Below are 13909 nucleotides of genomic sequence, written 5' to 3' on the forward strand. Positions count from 1 at the left end.
ACACTTGGAAGCCAGGGTAAGGGTTAAAACTTAGATCAACTCACTACCTTGCTCAAAACTTCCAAGCACTTTTCATCACATTCAGAGTAAACTCCAAACTTGAACACGGTCTATAAGGCTCTGTCTCTCCTGGGAGCTCACGTTGAGCTTCATAGACCTCCTGCCTGTTCTTTGGAGTGCTTTCCTGCCCCAGGACCCTTGCACTGCTGTTCCATCTGCCTGGAATGCCCTCCTTATGGCTCATCACAGGACGAGCTCCTTTTTACCCTAAGGTCTCCGTTCAAATGTCAGATCCTCAGAGAGACCTTCCCCAACTCCATCCACTCTCTATCCCATTGTTCTGTTCCTTTCCTTTTCTGATAACTTATTACAGTCTGCATGACTGTGGTTGTTTATCCTGTGCCGTGCCCTACTTGAATTTCAACACCACATGCACCTGTCTGTCCATGTTCTATCCTTAACATACCCAATATATGAATAAATAAATCATTGTTTAGTGAGGACTAGACACTACAGCGTTTGATTAGAGAGCATTGTTAAACATTGTCACAGATATGATTTGTATTCAGTGATTAGTATACAACAGATAAATGCTGTTCAATTGTAAAATCTTTACATTTACACAAATGCTTTTTCTTACATTACTGTATTTCATTTTATAGATTAGATCACATGGCCTGCAAGTGGTGGGATGAGGCTGCTGTCCAGCCTTGCACCTTCTGTATACCCCAGTGGCCATCACTTGTCACCATATTTTATATTAACATAGTAAATTGCATTATTTATGTGTTGGTTGATTTGGACACATGTTCTTTGGTTCCTGGGAATCAAGAAGGGAAGGAAACAAGTCTAACCCAATGAGAGCTGATTGTTTTTAAAGTGGTGTTTAACAGTTTGGCAATAGCACAGTGTTCCCCAGACTCACCTGCTGAGTAAAATGGCTATAGGGGCCAGGGGGTGGAGGGAAGAGAACATTGTAAAAACAAATTCCTAGGCCCTCCTTTGGAAACTGTGACTCAATGGATGGGCCCTGAAAAAAGGTTTTAATAAACACCCCAGGCAGGTCTCATCCTGAGGGAGGCTTGGGAAAAGCTCCCTTGGGAAAAGTGATGGAATGAGAGAGACAGTCCTAGGTATAATTCTAGCTCTGCCATTTACTGCTGTGTAATCCCGAGCAAATCACTTCACCTCCTAATACCCCTCAGGTGGCACTAGGTACAACCATGCCTGCCACATAGAGATGTGATGAAGTAAACCAGGGACTGCAATTACATATTTCTCCCTGTGAAGATGGCATGGCTTGCTGGAACCTTCTGTGCTGTGCCTTCATCATTCTTTTACCTCGGCAGTGGCAGTAGGATGCACCTGTTAAGCACTTGGATCCAGACTGCCTGGGTTCAAATCTCGGCTTTCCCCCCTACAAGTTGTGCGATCTTGGACAAATTGCTTAACCTCTGTTCCTCAGTTTCTTCGTCTGTAAAATGGGCATAATAATAGACGCCACCTACGATGGTTGTTATAGGAATTGAGTTAATACATGTCAGGTGCTGAGAACAGTACCTGGCACAAAGAAAAATGCTCAGCAAGGGTTAGACTTGACTGTCCTCCTAAGGATAGCTGCGGAATGAAACAAACAACAAAAACCAAAGGAGACACTCTTCACCTAACCTGCAGTCGTGAGCAATGGTTCTGACACCAGTCATCTGAGTCTCCTTTCCACTAGTTTTCTCCGTGAGAGGTGGGAGCTGCTTGTGCTTCACATTTAGAGTAAGACCTTTGCTGTCTTTGCTGTCAGTCTGAAAAGCTGTTCTCTCTCAGTGCCCCTACCACCCCCATTCTAGTACATGGGGCATATATACTATGTTCTATGGAATGGTCTACAGAAGTGCTTCAGGCTTTCCGCAAAGTTCAATTTGAATGCAATTTAGATGTACTTTTAATTATTTAAAAAAATCTATAAAGCAATATCTAGCCTAAAGTAGCTATACCAAATTCTAACATGCCAGAGACCACCTCCTTATTTGGGGCTGATATCTATGAACTTGTTTTATGCAGACCTTGGAATAAAATGTCTCCTGCCATCTCTGTGTGTATTTTTTGAACTTCTTATACATTTGTCCTTGGTTAGGAAGGTGGTAGTTCTAAAGGGCTCTTTTATTTGTGTGTGTGAATTGTTTGTTTTCTGGATTAAATCTAGACCACTGATGTCAAAATTTAGGCCTGACAGTGTTGTCATGGGGAGTTCCCCATCACAGTCTCTGGGCAGATCCCACGCGTGTTCAGAAGGCTGGGTTCTCTCATTGGAGCACGCTCTCCTTGGTGGCACGGTCAACCAGGTAGTAACAAGTGAAAGTACAATGCGTCTGTCATGCCACACTTTTATTTTACTATTTTATTATGTTTTATTTTGTTTTATCTTATCCCCTACCCATCATACCATATTTTAGATAGGCTTTCATAATTCTTTTAAATTATGGGGATTTGTTTGATTTTAAAATATGGGATGAGGAATGCAAGCAGTTCTTAGAAATGGTTAGTGACTCAGCTTGGAAACAAAAATTTCCTCATTCTCCCCTTTCGAATTTCTGGCTTGGTTTCATTGTAGAGTATTCTGAGATTACATGATTAACTTTTTTGTAAACTGCTCCCGTTTCCACCCCTTATGTGTCAGTGGGGACATTCTGTGTACTGTGCACCAAAAGAAACTACAGAAAGAAATCGGATCCTGAATCTGACTAACCAGGCACTTGGCATCCTTAATCTGTGAACTCTTATTTTTACTGTTTTAATTGGCTCTATAATAAGTAAATACTATGCAGTTGAACTTAAAATGTGTTTAATACAGCATTCTACTTTAAAACGGTATACCTAATTTCAAAAAATTTTAAATCCACACTCTAAAAACATCACTGTGGAAGGTGCCATCCCTCCCCCAGTGAAGCTGGAACAGCCTGGCTTGGAGGATAAAAGGAGATGTCATCACATAAATCACCTAAAGTGGTCAACAGACTTTAGCGGTAGACATGCCTCTTACATCAGATGCAAACATTGGTAGTGTTTCTCATTGGAAGTACCTGTTTGGTCCATTTCTCTAAGGCGAACTTCTGGGTCCCAGCAGTTCTCTTGGACCACTCTGAAGACCTTTCCATCTTTCAGCATCTTTGCTTCTCCCTGAGTCAGAAAACTCACATCAGCATCAAAGGTGACCTAAGCTTACTTAGATTAATCCTTCCTTGTATGCTTTGGAACGTGGTTCTCCCCTAACCTTTTTAGGGTTTTTTTTACTTAATCCTCGAAGAAGTAGAAATCTATTTATTTAACAGAACTCAACTCTTTGTCCTTGTGCCTTAATATTGGCTTGGATTTGAAGGGGTGTGCTCTGTGGATGTCAGTGGCTGGACACAGAGAGAACAAGGTCATGGTCATGGCCTTTTGGGACTACACAGCTGAGGATTGTGTAAGTCACCTTGCCAGAACCTCTGGCTCCAAGACCCAAGAGGATAGCCCAGCATCTGGAAAACTCTAGATTCATAACATTTTAGAATTGAAAGGACCTCTGAGATAGACCATCTAGTCCAACCCTCTTGTTTTATAGAGAAGCAACAGATGGATAGTGAGAGTAAATAATTTGTCTAGCAGAGCAGGGCCCACTGATGTCAACACCTGCAGGAGGAGGCAGGCCATGCAGTGAATCAGTCTAGCAGCTTATGTGAAATTTGGTTCTGAGCTGCTACCTCTACCAGGCATCATGCCTGCCTTGTACACTACCTTTTAATACTCAGTGCGGGGGTGGGGAGGTGCAAACTAAGTGTCTGTGTGGAGCATGGCAGCGGCCTCTTAATTGGGCCTCCTGTTGCTGATCCCTAAAGAAAAGGGAAAAGTTCTGATCCAGGTCCCTGAAATCAGACTGCTAAGGTTCAAATCCCTATTCTGCCACTTACTGTGTGACCATGAGCAAGTTAAACAACATCTCTGAGCCTCAGTTTTCTCAGTTTTTTTTTTCAATTTATAAAACAAATATTTATGTGGCACCTAAGGTGGGCAATATACTTTCTTTGACTGATGTAAAACTTTAAGGATATATAGTTGAGGAAAAAAGACAAGTTAGTAATCTGCCATCAGAAAGTTAGGTCATAAGCATGGAGATTGGAAAGACTGTGAGAAAAGGAAGAAATTAAGGCACAGATTCCCATCCACAGAGGCAAAGAACAGAGTACTTGAGCTGGCTGAGCAGAGGTTCCATAAGCCAAAGGTTATTATTATTTGTAGATATTAATATTTTATTATTATTTTAAAATTTATTGATGTGTAGTTTGGTTTTTTTTGTTTTGTTTTGTTTTGTTTTTGGCTGCACCGTGTGGCATGTGGGATCTTAGTTCCCTGACCGGGGATTGAACCTGTGCCCCTTGCATTTGGAAGCACAGAGTCTTAACCACTGGACCACCAGGGGAGTCCCCTATTGATGTATAGTTGATTTACAATGTTGTGTTAATCTCTACTGTACAGCAAAGTGATTCAGTTATATATACATTCCTTTTCATATTCTTTTCCATTATGGTTTATCACAGGATATAATTCCCCGTGCTATAAAGTAGGACCTTGTTGTTTATCCATCCTATATGTAATAGTTTGCATCTACTAATCCCAAACTCCCAATCCATCATCCTTCTCCCACCCCACCTCCTCCTTGGCAACCACAAGTCTGTTCTCTCTGTGTGTCTGTTTCTGTTTTGTAGACAAGTTCATTTCTGTCATATTTTAAATCCTACATATAAGTGATATCATATGATATATGTCTTTCTCTCTCTGACTTACTTCACTTAGTATGATCATCTCTAGGTCCGTTCATGTTGCTGCAAATGGCATTATTTCATTCAGATGTTATTATTATTATGCTCTGCAGTGATGTTGTATTTGGAACATCTGAATATCTTTCTCTCTCTGTTATTTAAATTTGAAGATCTGTGCTGGACTCCTTGGATCTCCTGGAGGAGTTGGCATAACTGGGGCACAGCCTTCTTCTCTCGACCAGGCTTCGTTGGAGTGACAGGTCAGTGGTTGCTTTTGGGAGGAAAGAAGATTCTTGGTTCTTCAGTTACCCTGCTTTCATTGCAGCCTCTTCAGCTCCATGAGGAGGTATTGCTTCCAGCTTACCACCCAGCATACAAGGCACTCATACATTGGATTTGGACTGCTTTTGGCCCAGAGAACAGGACGGGTGGGACAGAGTCCTGGTCAGAGTCGATAATGACCGCTTACTTTAAATCATTTTGGCAGATGGCACAGATTAGTTCAAACTCGTCCCATTTAGCCATGGCTCCATGGTTTCTTCTGCTTTGTGACATCAACTATCTGTGGAGTCTCAGACTCTGTCCCGCTAGCTGTTCTGTCTAGAAACTTCTGAGTTTGGGCTCATTTTTAAGATAGTTATAATAATATGACTTACCTTAAAGGGATCTTGTGAGCATGAAATGGGATAATCTTTATAAAGCACTTAGTAGAGTGCCTGACACATGTTGAGTGTTAGGTATTCTTAGTATTAATGATGTATGGTCAATTAGAGACTGGGCTGTCTCCCGACATTCCCTTGCTTAAGGACACATGACCTCTGGTGGTGCTTCAGAGCCTCAAGGTTGCCCTTGGGCCCTACGGGATGGCCGTGTAAGTGTGTGGTGATCAAAGGCCTTGAGTTGTGCTTGATGGAGTTCTCTGCACTCCTCCTCTTCCTCTTGGCTTGCGCTCAGGTCTTGCTACAGCTTCCTCCTTTATCCTTCTGATCCAAGGACTAAACCTTCCCCATCTCCTTCATGGACGAGGCCGAGCACTTTTCACCTTGAAGCGTGGAAGCCTGTGCACATCTCCCAAGCATGAGCAAGCCCTCACATCCATGTTTTCATTGCTCACAGACTGGGGAATAGGTCAGTAAGCAAGTGACTTGTGTAACTATGACAGGTATCTACACCCAGGCAGAGCCGAGTCTCTGAGATCAGGACATCAGGATTGATTTGCCTCAGTTCTGATTCTTTGCTGACAATGACAGCACCTGAACCACCTTCCTAGATTGGGGACTCTCCTGCAAGAGTACTGGTAGAGGTAGGGCCCAGCCTCCCTCTACTAAACCCAAATACTTGCTCTCCTTGTCTCAAACTTGACAGATCAGTGCTTGGTTGTGAATCAAAATCAAGTGATGCAAAAAGACAAGAACAGTTGAGTTTATGCTGCCAGTATTGATTCCAGCAGTGGCCATGAGCTATGTCCATTGGCAGTGGTGCTGGTGGCAGTGTCCTAACCGGGCTGTACCTGTGGCATGGCCTTGGCCGTGGCTTCAATCACCTGCACGTTTGAGTGTGGTTCCCTAAGCATTTTGTAATTCTTGAGGGGCTTAAAATACTTTCAACAAATTCCTTTTCTGCTTAAACTAACCATTCTTTGTTTCTTTTGTTTGCAAGCAAGGGTGCTGATAGTGAATGCACAAATAGAATATAGGAACACATCTTTTTATTTGTGAAGGGAGTAGAGAGGGGTGGTGGTAAAAGAGAAAAAGTTGACAAACAAACTTTCATTTGGCAATTAGAAGTTTTTTCTTTTGCTTCTTACTAGGAAAGCTTAATTACCATAAAATACCCAGTGTAGCAGAGTGCTGAGAGCCTGGTCTCTGCATTTCAATAGATAGGGGCTTAAATCTCATTAAATTACTTACTAGCAGTCTAACTGGCTAAGTTACAGCCCTTCTGAGTTTAACCTTCACTTTTTCTATCTGTAAAATGTGGACCGTTTTATTTGTCATGCTTGTAGCCACCCAGCATCCTTGGAACACTTCCTATATGCGAAGATATTTTCACATTATGATTCCTCCTTCCTGAGGGGGAATTCAGAATTCACTTTCCCAGCTCCCCTTGTAGCAGGGGCACTGGCATGTGCTCTAGGCTGTGCCGATCAGAAGACCCCACGTGTGACTTTGATTTGGAAGTGAGCCCTGTGAGGAAGCAGAGACTCTGCAGAATCCAGTCTTTTAATAAGGGGTGTTGCCTGACGTGTCAGACGTGGCTGGAGCAGAAGCTGCAGTGCTTTGCCCTCCAATGTCAGCATCGTCAGCATGAGCTTCCTGTCTCACAGCCTTGCTAGAACAGGTCCCCGGCCAGGTATTGGGCATTGTTTCTGTTAGCACAGCCTCTGAGCTTGATCTCTGGCCCTCCCAGAAAGCCTGTGAGCTGTTTCTCTAATTAAACTAGCTAGAGTGGATTCTGCTGTTTGCAACTAAGAACACAGAATGATACAGAAGTTTCAATACTAGAATGTTTGTAGAGAACTTAGTACAGTCCAGAGAGCTTGCTTAATGAATGATGGCCAGATTTTGTTTCGTTTTTTGTTTTTTTGAATTTTATTTTATTTATTTTTTTATACAGCACGTCCTTATTAGTTATCTATTTTATACACATCAGTGTATTCATGTCAATCCCAATCTCCCAATTCATCACACCCCCACCCCCACCCCCACCCCCACCCCTTTCCCCCCTTGGTGTCCATACATTTGTTCTCTACATCTGCATCTCAATTTCTGCCCTGCAAACCGGTTCATCTGTACCATTTTTCTAGGTTCCACATATATGCGTTAACATACGATATTTGTTTTTCTCTTTCTGACTTACTTCACTCTGTATGACAGTCTCTAGATTCATCCAATGGCCAGATTTTACCATATACTATCAATGGCAAGGGAGGAAATTGGGTTTCTCTGGGAGGTGCACAAGTAAGTTTTGGTTTCAGACAAAGCAGAACGTGTTAAAACAGAAACGGATCATTTCTTTAGTTCAACTCTTGCATTTACCATTGAGTCCATGAGATGCGGTGGTATAGAGCTTAGCTGCTATAGAGCTCTTAGTGGTATAGAACTGGGAAAATAATCCAGGTTCATGAAGCCATTATTCCACCCTGTCTGGCTGATATTTGGTAATTGCTGTCTATCTAGTAAGCAAATGTTAATTACTATAATTTCCTAAGGAGTCCAGTCTTTTTGGGGGGTTGCCCTAATTATGTTACAGGAGAATCAGACTTACTAAACTTTTCACTCCACACCCTTTATGCTGGATCCATCGTAAGGCAAATGAATGACAGCAACTGTCAGGGGAGCTCTTTCTCAGTGAAAATTACCACAGGGCAGCTGTGCCCCAATAGGCTCCCAGTTCGGACGCGCAGGCTCAGCGGCCATGGCTCACGGGCCCAGCCGCTCCGCGGCATGTGGGTTCTTCCCGGACCGGGGCATGAACCCGTGTCCCCTGCATCGGCAGGCGAACTCTCAACCACTGCACCACCAGGGAAGCCCTCTCTTTGCTTTTTCAACCAGTATTTTGGGACCTGACAGTTATTGTGGAGAATCAATTCTTGATCCCTCCCACATGATATTTAGGAACCCAGGATCCCCGCAGGGATATAAATGGGCCTCAGAAGTCAGCACTTGCTGCTAGGGGAGGGACTGGGGGGTCTCGTAGGTTCTGTTTTTAACATTGATCCCAACATCAACCAAGATCTTAAACTTAACTAATAATCAAGTAATTGGAGCAAGCTGCTCTAAATTATTTCAACTCAGAAACAAATTGTTTCTTTATAAACTCTTGAAAGAAAATCAAGGGTTCTTTTTGTTATTTTTATTTTAATTAAAGAATTCTCCAACCATCCATCGCCACCCAGATAACTCATTTCAAATATACCTCTAATGTTTTTTAAGCCAGAACAGCATGGGGTAGTAGAAGTCATGATAACTACAGCGGTCAGGAAACCTGGATCCTATGTGTAAATCACTTACCCTTAAAGTCCTGCTTTATTTCCAGGGAAGCCCACTTCGAATGACGGACTGCCACAGAGATGTAAAGGCCCCTCTTCCTTGCCCTCATTCCCCAACTTGGGACAACTTTGGAGGTTAGCTTTAGAGCTTTTTGTAGGGTCAGCTGAGGCCTCCACTGAGACTACATCACAGCTCGACATTGCCCTCTGTTTTATCCTGCTTCCTTCTTTTCCCTTTCAGTGATGTCCACTCTAAGAGCACTTCCTGATAAACCTTCTGCATGCTCATCTCTATCTCAGAGTCTGATTCCCAAGGAACTTCACTTCTGACACTTCTGATTCTTAAGTCCTAGTTCTAATACTATCTGCAAATGAGTTCAAATATGGCTGGTATTTCAAATGTCTGGTATCGTGTATCATTAAAAATGTATTTTATGGAATTAACCATATGATACAGCATTCCCACTCCTGGGCATATATCCAGACAAAACTGTAATTCAAAAAGATACATGCACCCCTATGTTCATAGCAGCACTATTCACAATAGCCAAGACATGGAAACAACCTAAATGTTCATTGACAGATGAATGGGTAAATAAGATGTGGTATATATATACAAAGGAATACTACTCAGCCATAAAAAAGAATGAAATAGTGCCATTTGCAGCAACATGGATGCAACTAGAGATTGTCATACTAAGTGAAGTAAGTCAGGCAGAGAAAGACAAATACCATATGATACCACTTATCTGTGGAATCTAAAATATGACACAAATGAACCTATCTACAAAACAGAAACAGACTCACAGACATAGAGATCAAACTTGTGGTTTCCAAGGGGGAGGGGAGGTGGGGGAGGGATAGACTTGGAGTTTGGGGTTAGTAGATGCAAACTATTACACACAGAATGGATAGACAACAAGGAAAAAACTAGCACAGAGGGAAAAAAGAAAAAATGTATTTTAAAATTCAGTATTTCATATCAGATTCCATTCTCCTCCCCCTGCCCCCAGTCCCCACTCAGGCTCTCCCTCTAGACCATGCAAGCTGCCAGGCTGGTTGGACTTGAGGTACAAAGGTGGCAGAAATGGCCCAGACACTGTCACCAGGAAGCAGCCTCTCTCCCACATGACGAGGTTCTGAAGGACAGCTCCACGGAGGCTCTATTACAACCACCTCCAGCTCTATTCACTCAGCCTACTGCTCTCTCCCCCAGATCTGCTTGTCCTCCTGGCTTGGCCGCTTCTGTCCTTTGATATCAGCTTTATCTTTCTCATCCCTCTGAGACTACATCATTTTCTCACTTCCCTCGGCTTGACGTGTCACCATCCCATCCATTTCCCAATGCCGTTAATTCTGTCTCCAGAATGGACGCTGCAAGGGCCCACTTCTCTCCACCTCCACTGCTCCAGCTCTGGTCCAAGCCCCATACTCTCTCACCTGGACGACTGCTCCAGCCTCCAGCCTCCAGCCTCATCTCTTGCTGCTTTCACTCTTGCTCCCCTCCAGCCCAGTCTCCACAAAGCAGCCAGGTAAACTCTTAAAACCCTAAATCAGATCTTGCTACCTCCGCTACTTAAAACTCATGAATCGATTCTTGTTGCCCTGAGGTGAAATCCAAACTCCTTAACCTGGCCTAAGACCCTTCATCATCCAACCCCTGCCTACCTCCACAGCTTCATCCCACGCCTACACCTTTATAAGCAGGCTCTTTATTAACCCTTTTCAGAATATTCTAAGTATGCTGTTTGCTTTCTGTTTGGAACCTGATTGACTTAGCTAAAGGTATGTACATAAACATATTAAATAATACTATGTCCTTTTTAATAGGTGCATGTATGTAAAAGTAAAATCACAGGAAAAGGTCTGGAAAGATACCCACCAAACTGTTAATAGGAATTACTTTTGAGCATGGGGAGGGCTGATCCAAGGGAGCTGTAGCTTTATCTTCAATAGCTTAAATTTAAAAAGGAGAATTTATTTGACAGCCTTATTTTTTTAAAGTACCTTAAATCAAGAAAGGTTTCATTTGATTTTGTCCTTTTTTGTATGAATGTTATATTTGCATTGCAAATGGGACTCTTTCTCAGTTCATGTAGTTAGTTAATTCATATAATAAATGCATGTAAAATGAGAAAAATAAATAAAAAATAGAAAGGAGAATTTACTCAGATTCTACATATGTAATGGAAAGTTAAGCTTAAAAATAAGAACAGGAGATGAGGATATTGGACTAGAGGAATGGCTTTCAATCGATTTTGGCTGCGACCCCACATTAAAAAATATATTTTCCATCGTGACCCACTGCATCTGTATAGATCTATTGGGGCTGGCCAAAATGTTCGTTCGGGCACGTTGTTCCGGAAGAAGGCGAACGAACTTTTTGGCCAACCGAAGATTTATACAGATAGAAACTGAGACAAAAGTTTGATGAAGCAACACTTACTCTTACCATGAACAATGCATTCTGCTATTTTCTTTTGTAATCTATTTTATTTTTAAAGCTGTCCTAACCCACTGAATTGATATTATGACTCACTGTTGGGTTGCAGCCCGTATTGTCAAACACTGGACTAGATGCTCCCTAGTCCTACAGTCCTATGATTCTTGATCTTCATGAGAATTGCCCCCGCCTTGGCCTTCCCACCCCCTTGAATTCCCTTACTATTTATTTTCTCTTTTGCTTGGCACAAAATTGTCACCATCTGCATGTTCTTTATTCATTTGAGTGTCTTCCTGGCTCCGTAGTGAGAGGGAAATCATGTTTTAGAGCAGGAACATGATGATTGAAAATCACACATAATAGTGTGTCTGAAAATGCTAAGTGTGATGGAAGTGGCGTGTGTGTGTCTTTGTATTTCAAGGGCCTGAAGAACACTCAGTCGATGTTTCTAGATGGTGCTGACCCATGGATTTGAACTAGGTCCTGTGTCTGGCCTCCTTTAAATGCTGTTGGGTGTTCCTGCCATCAGCACTCAATTCTGCCGCCACCCCATGTGGCTCCTGAGAGGAGGCTATACATACTTTTATGAATCTTCAACCAAATTATAAATATTCAACCCAAGGACAAATGTTGTTTTTCAGTTCTGAACAAGCCTTTACCATGGCAAACAAATACCCCTTGGTTCATTCCAAAAGCATTGAAAAACCAAAGATTAAGACGAGAAACAAATAGGGCAGACCAGAGAAGTGTATTGCAAAGACCTTTCAGAAAACAGGAATCTCTGAGGTAAATCATTCATGGGGGACAGAAAAGATTTGTTCACCAAAGGGATACAGGAGAATGAAAAGAAATTTCTACCCCAAAGTGCTGGATTTTCTCATTGCTCTTAGCTGAATTTGCATATTTGTATATATTTGCATGTTGTTTTCCAGTGACTGTGATCCCTGACCACTGTAATTAGGTAAATACCAATTTGGTTCTGTTTTGTTTTGTTTTGTTTCTGAAACAGAGGAAAGGAAAGTGTCACTGTTTTGTTTTATAAGACTACTGTTTTATCCAGTTTTGCTGGAAATATCAGGTAATAGATTTGACTGGAAATTATTTTCATTGGATTTTTTTTGTTTGTTCTCGGTTTTTTGTTTTGTTTTTTTTTTAGATTTGCTGTTAAGTTTTTGCAGTCTCTTTGACACAGAAGCAAGATGAAATGAAGGCCATTCAAATCCAGTGTCAAGGTTACAAACTGCAGCCTGGGACAGGGAGTAAAAAAAAAAAAATTACAGGCTGCCCATCCCTGCACTTGGGGCTTCCTAGTGGCCTTGTCATCATCTCCACTCAGCTTGTCTTCTCTTTTGGGGAGACTTGAGGCCAGCTTAGATCATCAGCTCCCAGGCTAGGAACTGACACTTTTCATGGGAGAAGTGCAGCCCAGTGTCTAAATTGGCACTTAGTGGGTGGCCTTTGATGAAAGTGAAAATGGGCTGCTCCAGAGATTCTGATGTTTAAAAAACTCTAATGATTTCCCACTGCCTTCAGGATCAAGTACAAAGGCCTAAACCCATCCTCCAAGGCCCCGTCTGATGAGGCTTCTGCCTACCTCTCCAGCTTCTTCCCACCACTTTGTGCCCCAAACTCTTACCTGCCTCTATCCATCCTCCACAGATCAGACAAGGTGACCTTTTTCAGCCGCTAAGACCCTCCGAAGAATTTGCATTACATTGAGAATAAAACCCGGCCTCCTTAGCACGTGCTACAAGTCCCTCCATGATATGGCCCCTGCCTACCTGGTTTCCTTCCATCTCCCCCTTTCACCACATCTCAGCCAAACTGCCCTCCTTCCTGTTCCTTGAACACAGCTCTTCCTCATATGGCGGGCTTTGCAACTGCTATTCCCTCATCCAGGGATGCTCTTCCAGGCTTTTCCTTCTCATCCTCTAAGTCTTTGCTAGCTCCCCGACCAGCCAGCCCAGATGCATCTCCCCAGTCATTCCCTGTTCCAGCACTGTTTTTTATTTCATTCTCTGAAGTGATCACATTTGTTTGTCTCCCCCTAGAATTTGAGCACCGCAAGGGCAGGGGGTATGTCTGTCTTGTTCACCAGCATATTCCGCGTGTCTAGACTGGTGGGCCTGGCATCAAATAGGTGTCGATAAAAATCAGTGAGTGAGTGAGTGAATAGAGCCAGTGGTTTTCAAACTTGAGTGAGCATCAGAACCAGCTGGAGGCTTGTCAAAACTCAGATTGCTGGGCTTCCCTGGTGGCGCAGTGGTTGAGAATCTGCCTGCCAATGCAGGGGACACGGGTTCGAGCCCTGGTCTGAGAAGATCCCACATGCCACGAAGCAACTAGCCCCATGGGCCACAACTACTGAGCCTGCGCGTCTGGAGCCTGTGCTCCGCAACAAGAGAGGCCACGATAGTGAGAGCCCTGCGCACCGTGATGAAGAGCGGCCCCTGCTTGCCGCAACTAGAGAAAGCCCTGGCACAGAAACGAAGACCCAACACAGCCCAAAATAAATAAATAAAAATTTTTTTTAAAAAAGGCAAAATTCCTTTTAAAAAAAAAAACAAAACTCAGATTGCTGGCCCTATCCTCAGTGTTCCTGATTTGGTAGGTCTGAGGTGAGGCCCAAGAATTTGCCTTTCTCCCAGGTTCCCAGGTGAAATTGAACTTGCTGGTCCACAGACC

The 13909-nt window shown here is 42.9% G+C and overlaps 1 protein-coding gene and 1 long non-coding RNA gene across 3 annotated transcripts in view; one reads left to right on the forward strand and one right to left on the reverse strand.

Moving 5' to 3' along the window:
- LOC132521858 (uncharacterized) overlaps positions 1-13909 on the forward strand; it is a 119853-nt gene that overhangs the window by 40944 nt on the left and 65000 nt on the right. Inside the window, exon 2 of the long non-coding RNA XR_009540978.1 lies at positions 4961-5050. This is a non-coding gene — a long non-coding RNA (uncharacterized LOC132521858). The remainder of the gene's footprint in view (positions 1-4960; positions 5051-13909) is intronic.
- The window catches only part of ACMSD (aminocarboxymuconate semialdehyde decarboxylase), a 61947-nt gene that overhangs the window by 40046 nt on the left and 7992 nt on the right, over positions 1-13909 (reverse strand). Inside the window, exon 3 of one of the 2 annotated variants that reach the window (XM_060151519.1) lies at positions 3075-3171. In XM_060151519.1, the coding sequence (XP_060007502.1) occupies positions 3075-3171 (97 nt within the window). Of the gene's footprint in view, positions 1-3074; positions 3172-13909 lie in introns of those variants that run through there. The other variant, XM_060151520.1, reaches the window with a different exon arrangement.

This window comes from Lagenorhynchus albirostris, chromosome 6 (assembly GCF_949774975.1).
Source record: "Lagenorhynchus albirostris chromosome 6, mLagAlb1.1, whole genome shotgun sequence".
In the NCBI taxonomy this organism is placed as follows: Eukaryota; Metazoa; Chordata; class Mammalia; order Artiodactyla; family Delphinidae; genus Lagenorhynchus; species Lagenorhynchus albirostris.